This window comes from Oryctolagus cuniculus, chromosome 4, assembly GCF_051225735.1.
Source record: "Oryctolagus cuniculus isolate XC-2025 breed Fujian yellow rabbit chromosome 4, ASM5122573v1, whole genome shotgun sequence".
Classification (NCBI taxonomy): domain Eukaryota; kingdom Metazoa; phylum Chordata; class Mammalia; order Lagomorpha; family Leporidae; genus Oryctolagus; species Oryctolagus cuniculus.
This window is the reverse complement of record NC_142870.1, coordinates 67,433,946-67,454,358: the sequence shown is the minus strand read 5'-3', so window position 1 is coordinate 67,454,358 and position 20,413 is coordinate 67,433,946. Positions and strand designations below refer to the sequence as shown.

The 20,413-nt window shown below is 38.1% G+C and overlaps 1 protein-coding gene across 4 annotated transcripts in view; it reads right to left on the bottom strand.

Annotated features, from left to right (window-relative positions):
- The window catches only part of CD96 (CD96 molecule), a 106,563-nt gene extending 86,551 nt beyond the window's left edge, over positions 1-20,012 (bottom strand). For 2 of the 4 annotated variants that reach the window (XM_051859366.3, XM_051859368.3), the window contains exons 1-3: positions 19,288-19,518; positions 17,102-17,458; positions 3,975-4,099 (exon numbers count right to left, since the gene is read on the bottom strand). In XM_051859366.3, the coding sequence (XP_051715326.3) occupies positions 3,975-4,099; positions 17,102-17,458; positions 19,288-19,348 (543 nt within the window). In that variant the 5' untranslated portion in view covers positions 19,349-19,518. Of the gene's footprint in view, positions 1-3,974; positions 4,100-12,552; positions 12,837-17,101; positions 17,459-19,287 lie in introns of those variants that run through there. The other 2 variants (XM_051859365.3, XM_089330753.1) reach the window with 2 other exon arrangements.
- Positions 20,013-20,413: the final 401 nt, after the last annotated feature.

The window sequence follows — 20,413 nt, the reverse complement described above, 5'->3', positions numbered from 1 at the left end:
CTTTATCCTGATGGCTAGTTTATTCTAGACTGGAATTAAAAAGAAAGGTTTAAGTAAGTTGCAGAAGGTGTCTGGAAGTTATAGAAGGTTATGAAAGAAAGAAATTTTTGGATACAAAGGCTATCTATTTTTCTTTGACATAAAATTAGAATCTGATCCTCTGTTAAAGCAATGAGGTTTTTTGCAATACATATATATTAGTAAGTATTTGGAAATCATATTAAAAATCTACTTAAAACCTGCAGCATCTCTTTTTGATAGCTCTTGTTTAATTGGTGACTCTCTTTCAGTTTTCTAGCCAGGTCCAATAAGATATTTTCTTTTCCCTAGTTCTCAGGAAATTGAGACCTGAGACCTTGCCACATGCCAGCATAGAGTGACTCATTGTTCCATGTCAGTAGAAAGTAGCTCTAGAAGATACATCATCATCTCTCCACCCCTTCTGGGCTTTTGGGGTCAATGTAATCCCATACAACATTTGCTTTATTAAAAACAAAATGGAGGAATGTTAGTAAACTGGTACCATCTTATCTGAGGTGACATCTTAAACCTTGGACACCATTTTAGGCTCTGGCCCAGTCACCATCTTGTACAGTAAGCTTCAGTGCTAGGCCTAGCCTGGCTTACTAGAAGACAGGTGACTAAATCACTCAACCACAAGTGTCAGCTCCATCCCACCCTAATGGGATTTGCTGTTCCTACTTCCTTACCTCTGCAAAGCTATAATAAGATCCGTTTTCCTACACATGCCCTCTTTCTCTCACCCTCTCAATCCAGCCTGATGGTTCTCCCCCACAAAATAAACTTTTCTTTTAACTCTGGTGTTTAGTGTGTTTTGTAGTGGCCTTTCACTCCCAAATCATCATCACTTTGAACATTTTTCTAAGAACCAAAATATATCATGCTTAAGAAATTAATTTACATATTAATAGGCATCATGCCCAGGATGCCTCACCTCTTGGAAATCAAATCCTATGAAGAAGAGAACTTCCACTCTGACTATGACCTTATCTAAATATGATCTGGGTCGGTGAACTCAAAAGGCTTCCATAGCCTTGGAAACTCATGACAAGAGCCTAGGGTGATTACTGATGCCATAAACAAGAGTGTCAATTTGTTAAGTCAATAACAGGAGTCACTGTGCACTTACTCCCCATGTAGGATCTCTGTCCTTCATGTGTTGTACAATGATTAATTAGATTAAATCTAATTAATGATTTAAATCATTAGATTTTAGTGGAAATGTTTCCAGTTTTTTCCCCATTCAATATGATTTTGGGGTCAGTGCTCTGGCATAGTGGATAAAGCTGCTGTTTGCAGTGCCAGCATCCCATATGGGTGCCCATTCAAGTCCCTGCTGCCCCACTTCCGATCCAGCTCTCTGCTATATATAGGCCTAGAAAAGCAGTATAAGATGGATCAAGTCCTTGTACACCTGCGCTTGCATGGTGGACCTGGAAGAAGCTCCTGGCTCCTGGCTTCAGATCAGTGCAGCTCTGGCAGCTGCAGCTCTCTGGGGAGTGAACCAGCTGATGGAAGAATTCTCTCTCTCTGCCCCTCTGTAACTCTGCCTTTCAAATAAATAAATAAACTTTGACAAAAATATGATTGTGATTGAGAGTTTGTCTTACTTTCTGGATTATGTTGAGGAATGTTCCTTCTATACACTTTTTTTATAGTTTTGTTTTTATGAAACAATGTTATATTTTATCAAATACTTTCTCCACATCTGTTGAGATAGTCATGGTTTTTTCCTTCAATTTGTTAATGTGATGTATCACATTTATTGACTTGTGTATGTTGAACCATTCTGTGTCCCTCGGAAAAGTCCCACTTGGTCTGGGCAGATGATATTTTTGATGTTAATGGATTTAATTAGCTAGTATTTTGTTGAAGATTTTTGTATCTATTTCATCAGTGATATTGGTCTATAGTTTTTTTTCTTTTTCTGGCTTTGGAATTAAGATGATGCTGGCTCATAGAAGGAGTTTGGGAAGACTCTTTCCCTTTCAATTATTTTGAATAGTTTAAGAATGATTGGAATTAGTTCTTTTTATTTGAAAGGCAGAGTTTAAGAGAGAGTGAGAGAGATACAACTTCTGTTCCCTTGCTCACTCGCCAAATGGCTGCAACAGCTGGGCAGGCTTGGGCTAAATTCAGGAACCAGGAGGTTCATCCAGGTCTCCCACATGGGTGCAGTGGCTCAGTCATTTGGGTCGTCTTCCACTGCTTTCCCAGGAGCATTAGCAGGAAGCTGGATCAGAAGTAGAGCAGCTGGGACTTGAACAAGTGCCCATATGGGTGCCAGCATTGCAAACAGTGGCTTAGCCTATTATGCCACAATGCTGGCACCAACAGCATTTGTCTTAAAGTTTATTTTAATTGATATTAAGATAGCTACTCCTGCTTGGTGTTTATTTCTATCTGTATGGAATATGTTTTTCCATCCTTTCACTTTCAGTCTATGTGTATCTTTGTTGGTGAGATGTGTTCTTATAGGCAGCATATAGATTTCTCTCTCTTTTTAAATCCATTTTAGCATGTTAATAGTTATTAATATTTTCCTAATCTCTTATTGTTATTTAACTTAACAATATTTTATATTGAAGTGTCCAAGTAATTTGTTCTATCGAAATAATAAGCCACTACTTATTTTTACTCTGTACAACATTTTTAAAATTAGAAACTTCTTCATAACATTCTAGATTTATGGCTTTAGATAAAAGTTAGAAAGCATGTTGACTGTGGGCCTGAGGCCACCTGCAAAATGAATAGAAATGATCAGTGACTGTGTTTTTAAAAGTCCTGCTTCCCTCATGTATATTTTTTACTTGCATTTTATAAGCATTAGAGTTTGTCCTACCAGTCTAAATCAATGTTGTATATTTTCTAGGACTCAGTCTCAAGGTTTCCAGGAAAAGGGAATCCATAGCTCTGCCTATGTTGTTTAAAAGACAAATATTTTTGAGTAGGGCCTTCTACTTGAAGTGGTGTGTATCAAGGGCACCATTTCACTCTGTTCTCTTTGTGTTTAAAATAATTTATTTTACTAAAAATAACTGCATACATTTATGGGTTACAGTGAGATATTTCAGTACTTGTATAGAATGTGTACTGGTAAATAAACATTTCCTCTTTTCTGATATTACTTTATCACTGGAGTCTTGGAGACCCTTTCTTCTGTATGCTTGCAAAATACATAGTAAGTTATTATGAACTATAGTCATCACAATTTGGTACATAGTTCAATACAGAAATTGACATTCAGGAGCTAATTCTTTTTGAAATGAAAAAATATGTTTTTTTTTATATTTCATTGTAATTAATTTTAACAGATTCAGTATGATTTGTAGATACAAGTCTAAGAACATAACAATATTCCCTTATTCCCTCCCACTCTCCTTACTTCTACCTTTCTTATTGTCTTTTTAAAAATTTTTTAGATAGCTTATTTAAAACTTATGTTATAGTAAAAAGGTTTAAAACTTCACCAAAGAAGACATTTCACAGGTAAAAAATAAAAGGAACCTAATTTAATGGAAATATAGACAGTGGTTATAAACTAGAAATGAGGGGAAAATGACCATTTCATCCATATACAGGTTTTTTGGTCAATTAGTCATTCATAATTTCTTTCAATGAGCCAGTGACAATGTAATAGTATATTACCAGATAATAATTAATTTCATCTAGTCTCTAAGCCATCTCCTCTCAGTAGTTTATGCACAGGGATAATTTTATACAGATTGCAATGAGCTAATTCTGATTTAGTCCACTGCATTCACAGACCTGAGGCTTGCCTGTAAGTGGAAACTTAGTGTCCACTCCGCCCTCCCATTGCCCTCCTCTTTCCCCCAGCACAATGCGTGCCTCTCATCCAGGATGCTCCCTTTTCTATTATTAGTTGATAGTCATTTTACTTCATTAATATTTAAAGACCATTGCAGTTATTTACTGAAAAAGGCAACACTTACCACCAACCAGGCAACAGTGAATTCAGATGAAATTTCTGCAGAGCTATTTTGAAAGCATGGTATTTTCAGAGTCTGATTCATCTCTGTTTCTATTGTATGATTGCTTCTCCATTTATCCTGTGTAACTATAACAAAACAAAGGGAGAAAACACGTGGATGTTTAATTAGTTTGTAAAGTGCTTTAAAAGCCAAAGCCCTCCCTATTGTCCTCCTTGTATAGATGGCAAAATGTAGCCACTGAGAGTGGCTTATTACTGAAAAATTACTGGGAAGCACACTAATAGAATGTACTTTATAGTTTGAATTGTTTGTTCTAAATTGACAATTCTAATCTTAAGTTAACTTTTCCTTGATAAGATAGAATATAAAATTTTATAATCTAGTCTCTTAATTATCTTCTTTAACTTTTTTAACAGATTTTATTTTTAGAACAGTGTTGCATTCATATTAAAATGTAGCAGAAAGTCCAGAGACTCCCTATGTATGTATACCTCCTGTCCCTACCCACCCACAGCCAGGGTAGCTCATTCGTTATAATTCATGAACCTACACTGAACTATCATCCAAAGTCCACAGTTTACATAGGGTTTACTCTTAGCATGGATCTTTCTATTTGGCTTTGACAAATGTATCATGGCCTATATCCATCATTGCCATACCACAGAGTGGTTTCATGGCCCTAAAAGTCCTGTGCTGCTCCCATTCATCCCTTCTTTCTGCAACTCATAGCACCCCAATGCTTCCACTGTCTTCATATTTAATAATATTTTTAGAGCTTATGAACTTTTCGCCAACAAAGAAATGATAAGGAAAAAATGTAAGGAAACTATGAATCCATATTATTAATGAACCACTTTCATTTTAAAATAATGTGAGATGAATATCCAATTTATAGTCCCCCCCTTTGGGAATGATATACACACATACATACACATTTGTGATTAAGCCAAAATGGCATCAAAGCACAGTTTATAAATGAAAGCAACTTTATCATCCTAACATGTTAGAAGTCTTATATATTTTATCTTTACTCATATGTATCTTTTTTGTGTACATGTACAATTCTACTTACCAATAAATATTAACTATATTCTTATGCAAAAATATTTTGCATCACTCTTGAGCTATTTGTCAATCTAGAGACTTAATGAAATTCAATCATGTAGAGCCCTAATAATTTTTTTCATCATTTCTAGTTAAATCATTGTTGGCTTTCAGTTTTTTTTTAAAGATTATTTATTTATTGGAGAGGTAGAGTTACAGACAGACAGTGGAAGAAAGATAGAGAAAGGTCTTTCATCTGCTGGTTCACTCCCCAAATGGCAGCACTGGCTGGAACTGAGCCAATCCGAAGCCAGGAGCCAGAAGCTTCTTTCTGGGCCTCTCATGCAGGTTCAGGGGCCCAAGTACTTGGGCCACCTTCTACTGCTTTCCCAGGCCACAGAAGAGAGCTGCAGCAGACGAAGTCCAGCTGGGACATGAACTGGCGCCAATATGGCGCCCCAGTGCTGGCCCTCTTTCAGTGTTTTAAAAAATTTTAAACCATTATACGGTATTTAGCAATGATAGTACTTACTATAATGTTAGTTAAGATAAATTCCCAGAAATATTATTAATGGGAGCATTCTCATGTTACTATGTGGCATATTTCAGTTTTAAAAATTTGAATCATTGGCCAGCACTGAAGCTCAATAGGCTAATCCTCCACCTGCGGTGCCGGCACACCGGGTTCTAGTCCCGGTCAGGGCGCCGGATTCTGTCCCAGTTGCCCCTCTTCCAGTCCAGCTCTCTGCTGTGGCCCGGGAGGGCAGTGGAGGATGGCCCAGGTGTTTGGGCCCTGCACCCGCATGGGAGACCAGGAGAGGCACCTGGCTCCTGGCTTCGGATCAGTGCAGTGCGCTGGCCGCAGCATGCTGGCCGCAGCGGCCATTGGAGGGTGAATCAATGGCAAAGGAAGACCTTTCTCCCTGTCTCTCTCTCTAACTTTGCCTGTCAAAAAATTTTTTTTGTATCATCTTTTTTTTTTTTTTTTGAACAGGCAGAGTGGACAATGAGAGAGAGAGAGAAAGGTCTTCCTTTGCCATTGGTTCACCCTCCAATGGCCGCTGCGGCCAGCATGCTGCGGCCAGTGCACCGCGCTGATCCTCCCATGGGGTACAGGGCCCAAACACCTGGGCCATCCTCCACTGCACTCCCGGGCCACAGCAGAGAGCTGGACTGGAAGAGGGGCAACTGGAGGATACCACGTTAAGTGAAATAAGTCAGACACAGAAAGTCAAATGCCACATGTCCCCCCTCATATGTGGAAAATAAAAAAAAAATCTCAATCTGAACACAAAATACTGATTACTATAAGCTAGAAATGGTAGGGGAGATAGAATTTGGAGTTTGGATAATGAATATAAAATCAGAGTTAGATTGAAGGAGTAAGTTACTTGAAAGCAAGATTTATTAGTCAGAGACTCCCAGCCAGAGTAAGTGAAGTGGGGTGCTCCAAGAGAGGGAAAACCTGAAGGGGCTAATGGTTCTGAAGATGTAAGCACAATTTTAGGGAAGAAAAAAAACTTGACATTCAATTATAAGGCGGGGACAAAACCCATCAAAAGACTTGATTTGCAATCTTTTATCCTGTCTGGCTTGTTCACTATAAAACAAAAAGAGCCTTCAGACAGGTGGGATGCTTAATTTGCTTTACAGTAAACTGGGAACTCAGCGGGAATCCACAGTCCCAGGCTATTCTCATGATAAGATTGGAAATTCCTAAGGAAATAAGGCAGGCAGGCACTTTTGACCTTGCTAAAGACAACCTCTAGGGAAGGCAAGTGCATTTAAACCTCCACCAGGAACACCTGACTGCTCACTAACCTAACTCCCTACATATTCTCTCTCCTGGAAGAATGGAGCCTATCTTCTGTTAGGGAATACGGGATGATGACAGCTCTGGCTTCATCAAGCTGAGTAGGGGCAGAGTAGCAGTTAAGACAGGGTTCCAGAAGCAGGTGGGGGTGCTGGTGCCAACTTGCAGAAATTGCTTGCATCTGAGGTTTCATGTGCATGGCCATCTAGAATTTCACTGTTTCAAGTCTGGAGAAAGTGAATCTAACAAGAAGATTAAAATCCTAGTGGACTAAAACAAAGGACAGGGTCATTATTAGAGGACCTAAGAAAGGAGTTGTCTACACCAGGAAGAAGTTTTCCCATTAGGAGGCAAATAGAAACTGATAAGAGGGACCTGATTATAATCAGGTGGAATCTAGGTCTTCTGATATAGGATATGGGCATTTTAACCACTGTTTTAAATTCCTGCCAACTCTTGAATACTTTGTCATCTCTAGATTATTTATAATATCTAATACAATGTAAATATTATGTAATTACTTGCTATACTGTATGATTTATGGAATAACGACAATAAATATGTTTGTACATGTTTAGTAAAAACTGTTTTTTTCCAAATATTTTTGATCTGTTACTAATTGAATGTGCAGGTGCAGAATCTGAAGATATGGAGAGACAACTGTATTACTCAAGCCCCATGATTTATTTTAAGAAGCTCTGCTGCTTAAAGGTATTTAACTATTACATTACTTCTGATTTGTGCACCAATATCACATTTTGGGGCTGTATTCCATATCACCATTTCTACTTCTTAATTTTACTCTTGAAATTATTGTCCTTGTTTTATTAACATAATTATGTTTTAACCAGATATTTATACAGGCACTAAAATTTGTGAAGCCCATGAAATCCTCTCAATGTGTTAATTATATTATAGTACATAAATACATTAAGTACATAAGTCTTAAATTTTTGTAAACTATGTTCAGATTATAGGAAATTAGCAGTAAAAAGTGGCATTTTTTGAGAATTCCCTATAAAAACAAAGTAACTAAGACAGCAAAACTAAAACAACATGAACAGTATCTACATGAACATTAAATAATAACATATCCCCACTAATAAGTGGCAAAGAGCCATTAGATCATTGTGGTATCAGCAAGTGTGCAGAAAGAAACAGGAAAATCAGCTGGGTTTCTTATGTCTCTTAGAGTTAGAAAATGGACCACTCAACAAATAATTGGTAATCACCAAGACAGGCACACTAAGCTGAGAATAGCAATGGAGAAGGCAGTTTGCAGGCATCAAATCACCAGTGTTTTCAAGGGAAACAAGAAAATATTATCAGTGCTGGAACAGATGGTGCATCTCCGGACATGTCCCACACTGAGAAAAAACCCCAAAGAACTGAATCCAAATTAGTGGAGCAATAGCAGAAACCAAAGAGAGCATTTGGATTAAAGCGAGGGATAGAAACAAAGGAAGTACAGAAGTACCTGGAACGTAACAGAAGAGGGGGCTCTAGAGACACTAGAGACTAGAAGAGCTGGTCTGGCTCTCCCTTCTACCTTTTTTTTTTTTTTTTTTTTTTTTTTATCTTTTATTTAATGAATATAAATTTCCAAAGTACGACTCATGGGTTACAATGGCTTTCCCCCCCCTACCGTCCCTCCCACCCACAACCCTCCCCTTTCCCACTCCCTCTCCCCTTCCATTCACATCAAGATTCATTTTCGATTATCTTAATATACAGAAGATCAGCTTAGTATACCTTAAGTAAGGATTTCAACAGTTTGTTCCCACACAGAAACATAAAGTGAAAAATAATAGATGATTTTTTTTTAAATCATGATGAAATCAGATCAGACCTATTGTCATGTTTAATCCCAGTGAGAGTCAAGTTGGGAATTGATAATTTCTTTTTTTTTTTTTTTTTCCCTTCTACCTTAAGAATAGAAGTTCATCTGGCCTAAACATGAACAATAGAAACGGAATGAGGTAGAATCATCCTGCAAAGATTTGAAAAAGGAGAAAAGAGAACAAAATAATTTTCCTACAACAGTGACAGCATAGAAGCAAGACATGACCACAAAATAAATACAAACTACACCCTAATTATTCAAAATGAGCTAAAAGAAAATTTTCAAATAAAAGCTGTGGAAAATTTTGGAAAGACTGGTAAATGAGTCTATTGGAAAAAAGAAAGCTTACAAAAGACGGGTGACAGAATTCAAGACAGGATTGGAAATAATAATTTTAAAAATTTTTCCAGAGATAAAGACCAAACTAGAAAATATATAAATACAAAAACTAATGCACTAAAATAAATTTTAAAATGGAATGGGAGAAAATTTGCAATTAATAATGATTTTAAAATAAAAGCATAAAAATTCAAATATGCAAAGAAGACAAAATATATAGCATATATAGTAGAAACCATTAAAGGAAAAATTAAAGCAATGAAACAAAACAAATACTAAAACCTATAATTCAAGAAAAACTTATTTGAACATAAAATAATAGAAAATACATATTAAAAGATTATACTGAAAAAGCAGGAAAATAGACCCAAAGTGCACAACATTAAGAATATTCCGATAAAAGTATAAAACAGAGTCAACTATGGGGGAAGCAAACTGGGTGGTATTATCTTTTTGATAGTAGCCATATGTCAGAAAATAATGAAATAAAGTATCCAATATGCTCAAAAGAGAAAATATGCATCATGGATTTTGTGTCCTAAAAAATTAATAATCTCTTGATATGAAGCCACCAAAAAAATGTCAGGGCCATGCAAGAAATCAAAAAATAGTGCTTTCATGAGCAGTTCCTGAGGATTCTCCAAATGAGCACATTTCATACTGGAGAAAGACTTACACAGGGGCTAGTGACAACTGTTGATGGTGTACTCTTTTAGTATAGAGAATAAATACTTGTTATAACAAGGGAGTAGTAATGAATATATTTAAAATAATATACAATATAAACATAAAAATGAGGAGTAGCATTGAAAGATTTCTGGTTAAGGGGCATGAAGTGCTCAGTGAAAAAATACAAGTCTAGCACTGGGCAAATGTGTTAAAAGCAAGCATTTCAGTCCCTAGGTATAGCCTAAGGTAAACATTAATTTGAGTAACCATTTCTTCATGAAAAGCCACTCACTAGAGCTTCAGTAAAAACAGCAGGTGTTTTTCAGTCTTCATGTCTAGGGCTCTATCCATTCCTATCTCTAGTTTAGTCGCTGAGATATGTAATTTTATTAGCATCGACCAGTGACTTTTCCTCCAAAAATGACAAATGTCAATTAGGAATGGAGGCAAAAACCCTTTGGTTTGTCCTCTCACAGGAGCAAACTTGGTAAGAAAAAGAAAGCAACTAAAAGTTGATAAACTCGAGTTTGTAGCCCCATATGGAGTAAATGGCTCATGTGGGCTATAATTTGAAAGTTTCTGTCTTCCAAAATGCAAAATGTTCCTATTGTGGTGGTGTTAGGAGGTGATAGGTTTTCCCCACTTCAATGAGGAGACCTGAGAAGTTCCATCCTGAAAGCCAAGGATAACTGGCTGCAACTGTCAGTTGCACACACAATGTAGCCCTAACCAACATACAAGCGCTCCCTAATCCACACACAATGTATCCCCCCCCCACCCCACATCTAAGAGCAGACTCCTAAAGGAGTAAGGTGCTTGAGTACAACTTTAACCAAAATTATTGATAGATCCACAAAAGACTTTGCCAATGCAAGGCAACTCCTTGAAATACAAACTGAAAAGTAAGAATTATAAAAAACAGAGCAGAGACATCAATAGCCACAAATTACAAAGGAGAGAGATTTTATAATTTACATACAGATAAGCTACTATAATTTATAAAATAACTCTATATACATATATAAATATATACATTGTATATATGTAAGAATCCATTTCAACAACAACAACAACAAAAAGAAATGAAGGGAACAAGAAAGTGAATCATGCTGACAAAGATTAGTTGATTGCAACTGACTCTAAGTGAACCCGAATGTTGAATTTAACAGACTTCAAAGCAGCTATTATAAGTATGTTCAAGTGATTAAAGAAAATACAATGAAAATGACTCAATAAATAGGAAATGTTACCAGAGAAATTCAAAACTATCAAATGAAACAGATGAGTATTCTAGATTTGGAAAGTCAATAAGAAAAACAAAAACTTCACTATAGGTGCATAGCAGCAAATTTGAGGTGGCACAAGAAAGAATCAGTGTTTTTGAACTTTGGTTGAAATAAATCATCTACTCTGAAGGTCAAAATTGGTAGAAAATAAACAGAGCTTCAGAACAATATAGGACAACATCAAGTGTACTAACACATCAGTAACAGGAGTTCTCAAAAGAGAGCTGAAAGAGGAGGGAGTAGAACACGTATTTAAATATTCAAAGAAAAAATGGCCCAGCACATAACATTATTTATTATAAAAATACATTTACTTAGTGAACTCATTTTCCCCTCTCCATAGCTTTACTTTAAACACTTTGCAGCCTCCTTCACCAAAACTTACTTCCTTTTGTAGTTTAAAATTGTTGTTTTATATTTTAGACAACATTCTCCACCCCATATCATATAGTCTCATTCTATTTTCCCTCTCTCCAGTTGCAGTTTCAAAATAGCTGTCCTTTATTTCCCCCTTCAGGTTAGTCAGACTACCTTTATAATGAATCTTCTTAAAAACCTTAGTTGATTACCTTCTCCATGGTGTACTTAGCTACTCTTTCTCAAAACGATCCTGCCTGTTGGCCTGTTGCAGCCAAGTGTTCTACATTAATTAAAATCACTACAATAATAAGACAAATAAGACCTTCATTTGGACATTCATACTTTCCCATTGCTATTGACCAATTTCTTGGAAGTTGTGTCAAAACTCATTGTCCCCATTTCCTTGCTTCCTACTCACTGCTCTTCTCTCTCTGTAACACGACTTCCAGTTTACAATGCCATCAGAACAGCTCCTGTTAGGTGACAGTAACCTCTATGTTTCTATGTATGATGCAATAATCATTTTGTCATCTCAGAAACCTCAGAATGAATTATTCTTTCTTGTATGCACTATTTTATTTCTAGATTTCCATGACCTCATTCTTTCCTGACTTCACTCTTGCCTCTTTGGTTACTCTTTATCCTTTGAAGACTCGTCTTTGCCCATTCATCACTCTGTTAAAGCACCGCATTACATTCCTCACTTGATTTTCTCTTCCTGGATGGTTTCTTTCACTGCCATATTATGTAGTTACCACATATACTTAGGTGACTCATCAATTTGTATCTTTAATTTACACATCCTCCTTCAATCAGGAATTGTATATCCATCTGGTTATCTGATATTTCCCATGTCTCAACTTCACATCTATGTACTTCACATGGCTCTCCTAAATATTACCAGCATTTCTCATATAGATTTCGGCTATCGCCTTCTAATTGGTTTTTTCTATCTTCTATACCGTTCACAATTAATTTCCTGAACTTTGGCCACCAAAATGCATTCTTAAAACAAAACAACCAAAAAGCCAATCAAAACAACCATGTTTTCAATTATTTTCTACCACTGTTAGGATTAAAACTAAACCACTTCACTGAAGTAACCAGTCTCTTTAGTCTCATCTTCAACTTTCTTTCCTTCAATCCCTGTGCTCCAGTCATAATTCCTCTTCAAGTTCCCCATTTTGTACCAAAGATTTGGAATAATCCAGTACCATAACTTACTCTTATCACAGAGCCTTCTACGTCCTGTTCCATGCTGTAAATGTCTGTGCTCTCCACTTTCTCCTGATTAATTCTTGCTTGAGCAGTACTTGGCAGGAAATCGTTCCTGGTTTTCCCGTGATAGGCTCTCACATCTTGTCTACTTCCTCATTGCAAGAACACTTCTCACTATTGCAGTTTGGCATTTGTCTGTTTATTTGACTAATGTCTGTGTCCTCTGATTGGACTTCGGGAGGACATGATATGCCTGTATTGCACACTGCTGTGTCCTTGATACCTTGCTTCTTAAGAACTCAAAAAACAGTTGTAAGATAAAGACCAAACACAAGAATTTAAGGTAAGTCAACATTCAAATTCAATAACAAACTGGTCTCCAGACAGACAATTTTTATGTGTTAGCTTATCAACAGTATATTAGTAGGATTATATTGATACTATTATTACTACTTGTATTATCATTACTTCTCTTCCTAGTACTCCCATTACTAATACTCCTTCCAATAACATTAACAATTCTTTATGGCTTTTGATGTAATTTTGTGAGTTAAAACCATGTTTTACTCTTAAAATTGATCCTAATAACTACAGATTTCTAAATGCATCAAAATCTTACAGTCTTGGGGTGAACCTTTGGCACAGCAGTTAAGACGGTGCTTGGGATGAGTGAATCCCACATTAAAGTGGCTAATTCAAGTCCTGGTTCTTTCTTTTCTAGCTTCCTGTTAATGTATACTCTTGGAGGAAGCAGATGATGGCTCAGATACTTGGAGACTCTGACACCCATTGGAGACCCAAATTTAATTTTGGAATTCTGGCTTTGGTCTGGCCCAGCTTTGTATGTCATGAGCATTTTGGGGAGTGAATCAGCAGATGAGATCTCTCTGCCTTTCAAATAAAAATTTTAAAAATATTAAATCTATGACAGGCAGTAGCATTCAAATTATAGAAATGTATATGTAGGCCTGCGCCATGGCTCACTAGGCTAATCCTCCGCCTGTGGCGCCGGCACACCAGGTTCTAGTCCTGGTCGGGGTGCCGGATTCTGTCCTGCTTGCCCCTCTTCCAGGCCAGCTCTCTGCTGTGGCCAGGGAGTGCAGTGGAGCATGGCCCAAGTGCTTGGGCCCTGCACCCCATGGGAGACCAGGATAAGTACCTGGCTCCTGCCATCAGATCAGCGCGGTGCGCCGGCCGCAGCGTGCCGGCCGCGGCGGCCATTGGAGGGTGGACCAACAGCAAAAGGAAGACCTTTCTCTCTGTCTCTCTCACTGTCCACTCTGCCTGTCAAAAAACAAAAAAACAAAACAAAACAAAAAGAAATGTATATGTAATAATCCAAGGCTTAACTCAGAGACCTGCATTTATTGGAATAATGCAACATCTCCTAAACTAGGAGGGACATCTATCAATGAAAATGAAAAAGAAACGAATGCCAAACTGTTTATTATATCCCCATTCTCCTCCACAGCTAAGATACACAGGGCCAAAATACTGTGGAAAGAACAGAATCCCTTCTCAGTTAGGCCCCCAGGGAATATGGGAACAGGATTTAGACACACGCTGTTTTGTGAGTAGCCAAGGGAGAATGACTCAAAGGACAACAGAAAGGAAACAGGAAGAGGTGATTAACCCAACGGCCTCTGGTCCCCCACTATTTTCATTTTCAATTCTAACACACCACTTCAATTTGCATTTGTTTATGTGCTTCATAATTGTTTGTATTGCATGTGTGCTTTGCTTACCCAACTAGTTCATAAACTTAAAGATGACAGAGGCATAAGAGGGGAATGATACAAGTGAGAGGAGAAGATGCAAGGGAAAAAAACAAGCAGAGGGGAGAAAGAGGGCTTGCCGTTGGGTGGTGACTCAGCGGGACTCCACGATGGCAGTTGACTCCTCTGGGTTAAGTGCCTGTTCCTTAGTGCCATACCACACTTAACATTTTTTTTTCAGTTTGTGTTGAAGAATTTGTTTCACTTCTATGTTGCTATTTTCTATTTTTCTTCCTTTGTATCCAAAAACACAATATCAGAACAATTTCTGTAACCCTGAAATCAGTAGCTTTCATCTGATCTAGATGATCAGCAGCACAGTACCAATCAGAAGATAGGAAATTTTCCAACAACAAAGGATATGCTTTCCTTGAAGGCAGCATCACGCTTCTTTCTGAATAATATACTACCTCATCTCCACTGCTATTTTCATTTTGAATTATCACATGCTCTATTTCCTGTTGAGTACATCAGTCCATGTTGCTAATTCTCAGTGGAGAAGTGGTTGATTCTCACATACATAATAGTATTGTCTACTGATACAGAAAGGAAGAACAGGATGTATGTCCAAAGCCAGGATCAATATGTACTCGTGTTAATGTATAGAAAATGCCATTTGGATTCCCAATTAGGCCACAATACAAAAAGAGGGAAGAGGGATTTTTTGAAATAAGAATTGAGGAAATAGAGTCCACTCTGTATTATTATTACTACTCTTAACAAAAGCTACCATTTCCAGACTGCTACCTTTTGGTGGGAATTGTGCTAAGTGCTCTACACAGATAATCTCATTTAGTCATCTAATGGTACCCCCAAAGGAGGTTTTATGTAAGACAACAAAAGTTAGAGACTTGAAATAACTCAACAGCAATACACATGCACAGTAAGTGACAGAGTCAATGTTCAAATCCAGGCTACCGGGGGCCGGCGGTGTGGCGCAGTGGGTTAATGCCCTGGCCTGAAGTGCCATCCCATGTGGGCACCGTTTAGAGACCTGGCTGCTCCACTTCCAATCCAACTCTCTGTTGTGACCTGGGAAAGCAGTGGAGGATGGCCCAAGTCCTTGGGCCCCTGCACCCGCGTGGGAGACCCAGAAGAAGCTCCTGGCTCCTGGCTTCGGATGGGTGCAGCTCCAGCCATTGCAGCCAACTGGGGACTGAACCATAGGATGGAAGACACCTCTCTCTCTCTCCCTCTGTCTCTCCTCTCTGTGTAATTCTGACTTTTAAATAAATAAAAAAAAATTCAGGCTACCTGCCTCCAAAGTATGTACAGTTAGACATTGCTCTATATAGGTCTCCTGTTTCTCTTCAAATCAACTCCACCCCACTCTACTCAGTTATGAATTAAACTAGGTTTAATTTTCTCTTCTAAAAACAAGCTTTGACAAAGAGAGCTTTGTCAAACAGTAGTTGATGGGATCTTTCCCTGTTGGTGGACTGTTCTAATATAACTTGGGGCAGGTATGAGATAAGGAATATAGCAACACCTGTTGCTAGTCTTGGGCAGCTTCATGCCTCCCTTAGTATGGCCTTCATAAGTTTTGTGTTCTTATTGTTGGTTTTTCTTATATTACCAGGCCACTTTGCCTCTAGGTTTAAAATATCCCATTTCCAGCATATTTTAGATTTGCTAACTTTCATTTTCATTCTTTTCCTTTAGTAGAAATGGAAATAACTTACTTTAACATAGGTAATTTAAGGCAAGTATCATTATCATCATTTTCCAAATGGGCTTAGAAAATTTATACAACAGGCCTCAAGTCAAATTTATTTCTAGCCACAAAGAAGCTAGAACCTAAATGTAGGATTCATGCTCTAAATGCAGACCCCTGAGGTATGTATGATGTGACTATTCCATGTCCAACAATTTTGTTGGCCCCGTTACGTACTAAATAAACCCACATCACTTTTATCAATTCACCCTCAAACCCAATGCGCTTCCTTTGCCTTCATCTCAGTGAAAGGTACCATAATACAGGTATGCATTCCAGCTATTTGGATGTCACCTTCAATTTTTATTCTACTGCCTTGGTCATATGACCATTTTGTAATCAAGTCATATCTTTTTAATGCTCAATACATAAAATATGTCATTTTCTTTCTGTGTCCACCCAAACTACTCTTTTCTCTCCTTTGGACAAGTGGGATGGTCTTCTAATTTGTCTCTACCTTCTCCTTCTACTTTCACCCCATGTTCATCCTGAATCCAGAATCACCTTTTGATAGCACAAATATAATAAGGTTATGAAATGAAAAGCCATTCTTTTGGTGGAAATTGTTCAATGTCTTTCCATACATTAGCAAAAATCAAAGTTTTGAATATGATTTCAAGTGGGGCATGATCTGGCCCTTACCATATCTACAACCCCACTGACATTTTCCTTCAATATATGGGGGAAATTCATTCAAGTTGTTTCCTGTCCTTGGATTACCCACTACTACTACCCCAAATGTACTAATGTCTACTCACTCTTCAGACTTCTATCAGGTATTATTTCCTCGGGGACAAATTTCTGGCACCTGTTCTATGCTTTTTCATGACTGTCATAATCCTTATGATTGACACTCATTGTTACAATTGATATATTTTACATTTATTTAATTTTGCATTTAATTGTGGACTTATTTGATCAATTCCCATCTCCCTTTTCAGACAATACATCTTTCTTCTCAACCTTTTTATGCTCAGCACCATGATGGGTTCATAAAATATATTTGTTGAATGAATGACAGTTGAATGGAAGCTTGTGTTTCCTTCCCTGTGCCAGTTATACTTACCATGTCTCTGTACAAGAAGGTTGTAGGTTTTAGTCTGAATGCCCTCTGGAAACGTGGTAAAGCTACACTCATAATTTCCACCTACTGAGGAAGATACATTTCTTAAGAAGAGTGTCCAATTTGTCACCTTTCCAGGAGCTTCTGTGAAAGCCACTAGAGACTCACAAGGAATGCCATGGGCACAGTAGAAGCCATGTTGGGGATGATAAATGGCGATCATGTCCACTTTATCTGTGACCTTGGACCACTGCATCTGCACCAAGAAATCTTTCTTCTGAATATGGCAGGTCAGTTCGACATCAGAGCCAGGCAGAGCATAAACGTCTTCTCTTGTGTTGACTATTTCTTCCCATACTCCTGAAAAGGCAAGATAGGAGTCATCTGTTTGCACAATTCACATGGAGTTGACTCTTAATTTGAAACCTGGTCACTTCAGTGAGGTGAGGGAGCAAGTGAGAAGGGAGCTGGATGTTCTCTGTATAGAGAGGCATAGACTCAATGTGTGTGAGAAGAAAAACTAGAGCAATTGCTGACGTCTGAATACATACCATTCTGTAAAAAAAACTGATTTCAGGATTCTGACTTGAGTAAAATGAAGCCTATTCAAAAATTGAAACCCACTGGCAAACTTAGTAAGACAATCATTCTTACATGTAATATATAATTGACTTTTTCGGTTATAAATCACCAGCTCAATATAACATCCAAGTAGTGCTTTCTGAAACTGTAAAAATACTGGCTGTGTATGCAACAAGTTTAGAAAATACATAAGTACATATCTATACAGTGCTTTTTTATGGTATATTGTTTAATCCTCCTTACACAATATGAAAGTGATGTTTTTAAGCCTCCAACAACATGGAAATTGAATCAGAGAGATGAAGCTCTTTGTTCAAAGTCACACATCCAGTAGAGGAAGATGAATTTGGTTGTCCAAAAACTAATCCTTCTATAACCTGTCTAACCTCCAAATTTAATACAGTTGATGAGGATAAGAAATCTGACTTTCTGTATATGAGGATTCAAAGGACCATCCTTTCCATTTAGCTAGATCTTTAAGGTGGAGAGGGAAGAAAACACCTGCATTGAAATTCCACTCAGTACCTCTCAATTAACACTCTGAAATAATAAACATAAAGGAGAAGATGCTTGCTCGCCTCAGTAATCTGACCCAGTGGTAAAAGCTCACTTCAACTCTGGTAAGCATCGTGCCTTTGACACACATTCAATAGTGTTGGCCTCGGTTTTAGAATTAACATGGAACACTGTTACAGAACTGATATATTACTGTGACAAGTACCACCAGAAGCTCACAAAAGGAAAAGATAAAAGATGACAAGCAACTGAGAAGAAACAAGACTCTCAAAGGCACTTGACAAATGGAGATTATTACACTTTTGTGGATGCAAAAGTTTGGGGAGACAGCAGTTAGATTATTGTAACTTCCTGTGAGAGCTCTCCTTTGCCTATTGCATGCCTCTGATGCTATCTACATGATTTCCTTTAGAAATTCTACTTAAAAGCTATTTGGCTATAGCAGAAAAGCACAGTTAGTTCTTAAGATACTCAGGCTCACTAACATCCCCTCGCATGATGGAATGCAGAACTAATCTTTCTTCCTTCTGTTTCTAAGTAGGTCCTGTAGGCTCTGGTTCCCATTGTCATTAGGACTCCACTTTGTCTCCCGGATTTGTACCAATACATGCCTCATTAAAATTCAACATATTTTCAACTCCCGAGGACCTTGGTACTGGGAGGAGAAATGCTTGTTACATCCGAAAGAAAAGGGATATTTGAGACAGAATAGTTAAGCACAACTCTCTGAGCAGGGATGATATGATTTTTATTTTTTCAGTTTCCGGTGTTGTTATATCATTTGGAGAGCATTTCGCTTCCAAGAAGCACAATTTCCCAATTACTCCAGAGATCCTTTTAGGCAGGAAACGGGTGAAAATGCCTAGGAGCTGAGGCCCCAACCACTCGTTCCCTTCTTGTTTGCAGTGTTCGTTAGTCACTCCTTACAACTCAACATCTCTGCAATAGCTGCCACTTACATACATAACTGAAAACCTCAGTAACGATTTGCCCTTCGGTGATCAATTTCGGTAGCAGTCACAAGGCATTTTAAATGAACAGAGGCCCTGAAAGCAGCCGTTCTGACAAGAAAGGACAACCAGAAGGCTTACCCCTGACAAAATGAATCTGGATGATGGAATAGACAGCACAGAATGTCCATTTTTTCTCCATTGTCTCCTGAAGACCTTACACCAGCATTTCCACAGTCATCACAGAAGTCAATTGATGTCTTTAACTAAGCAAACTTCAGCCACCCTATTCGTGCTAAAAAAAACACATACAAAAAACAAAACCCCAAATCTACCACATGCGTGGGTCTGTTTATCACTTGGCAAGCCCCCAGGAAATGAAACACAGACAGGAAAGTATTGTGGTTCAGGGCTAAGTATAACGTTCAAGAGAACAATGTTGAACTTGTTCTCTGAATCTTGTGGATCACCTTTAAAAGGCTTTTCAGTCTCCAAAGTCTCTCCCTCAGAATCTCCTTGTCAGTCAAGCTGCTTCTAAAGTCCAAACAAAGGAACGCATGCAGAGCAGTCTGCAGTGTGCTTTTCATACGTTTCTTTTCGAGAGCTTTAAGTCATCTAACAAATGTGCACTTGGTGTCTTTCATAACAGTTTTGCTGTTCAATCTGAAGATATGTGTTCTTTCCCGAGTTGCTCTGGGGTGAAAGAACAAAGAATTAACACCTTTAATTTTAATAAACTCTGAAAATAATAAGGAGTAAGTCTCAGCTGCCAGCAAACCTCTTTTTCTGATCTCTCTTTTGGGGGGAAATCCACAGCTCCTGGGAGTGACTAAGTGAGGACTCCTTTTCCACCGCTTTTCTGGGATGGGCTGGAGGTCAGAGTGGGAAGTCTCCCCCACACTAGCTGGATTCCTTTTTGCTGATGGCAGAAGAATTTAACTGTACCTAAGCCAAAAATGACATAGAGCAAAACAGCAACAGTGAGACTCCAAAGGCAGAGAATCTCCCAGCTCAACCAGCTTCCCAGCCTGTTACATCTGCCCAGCTACTTCTGCTTACGAAGGACTGCTGCTGGATTTCAGGGAAGCGACCCTTTGGTGAAAACATCGGATTATTCATGCAAGGACACCATGTCTATCCCTGGCCAGATCAGGGCTGCAGAAACAGTAGGCTTTCTTCATTCCTCTGACACTAAGAAAATATACACCAGGGTGAAAACTGCAGGACAATTTAAAGGACAAAGAAAACCAATGAATCAATATGTGTC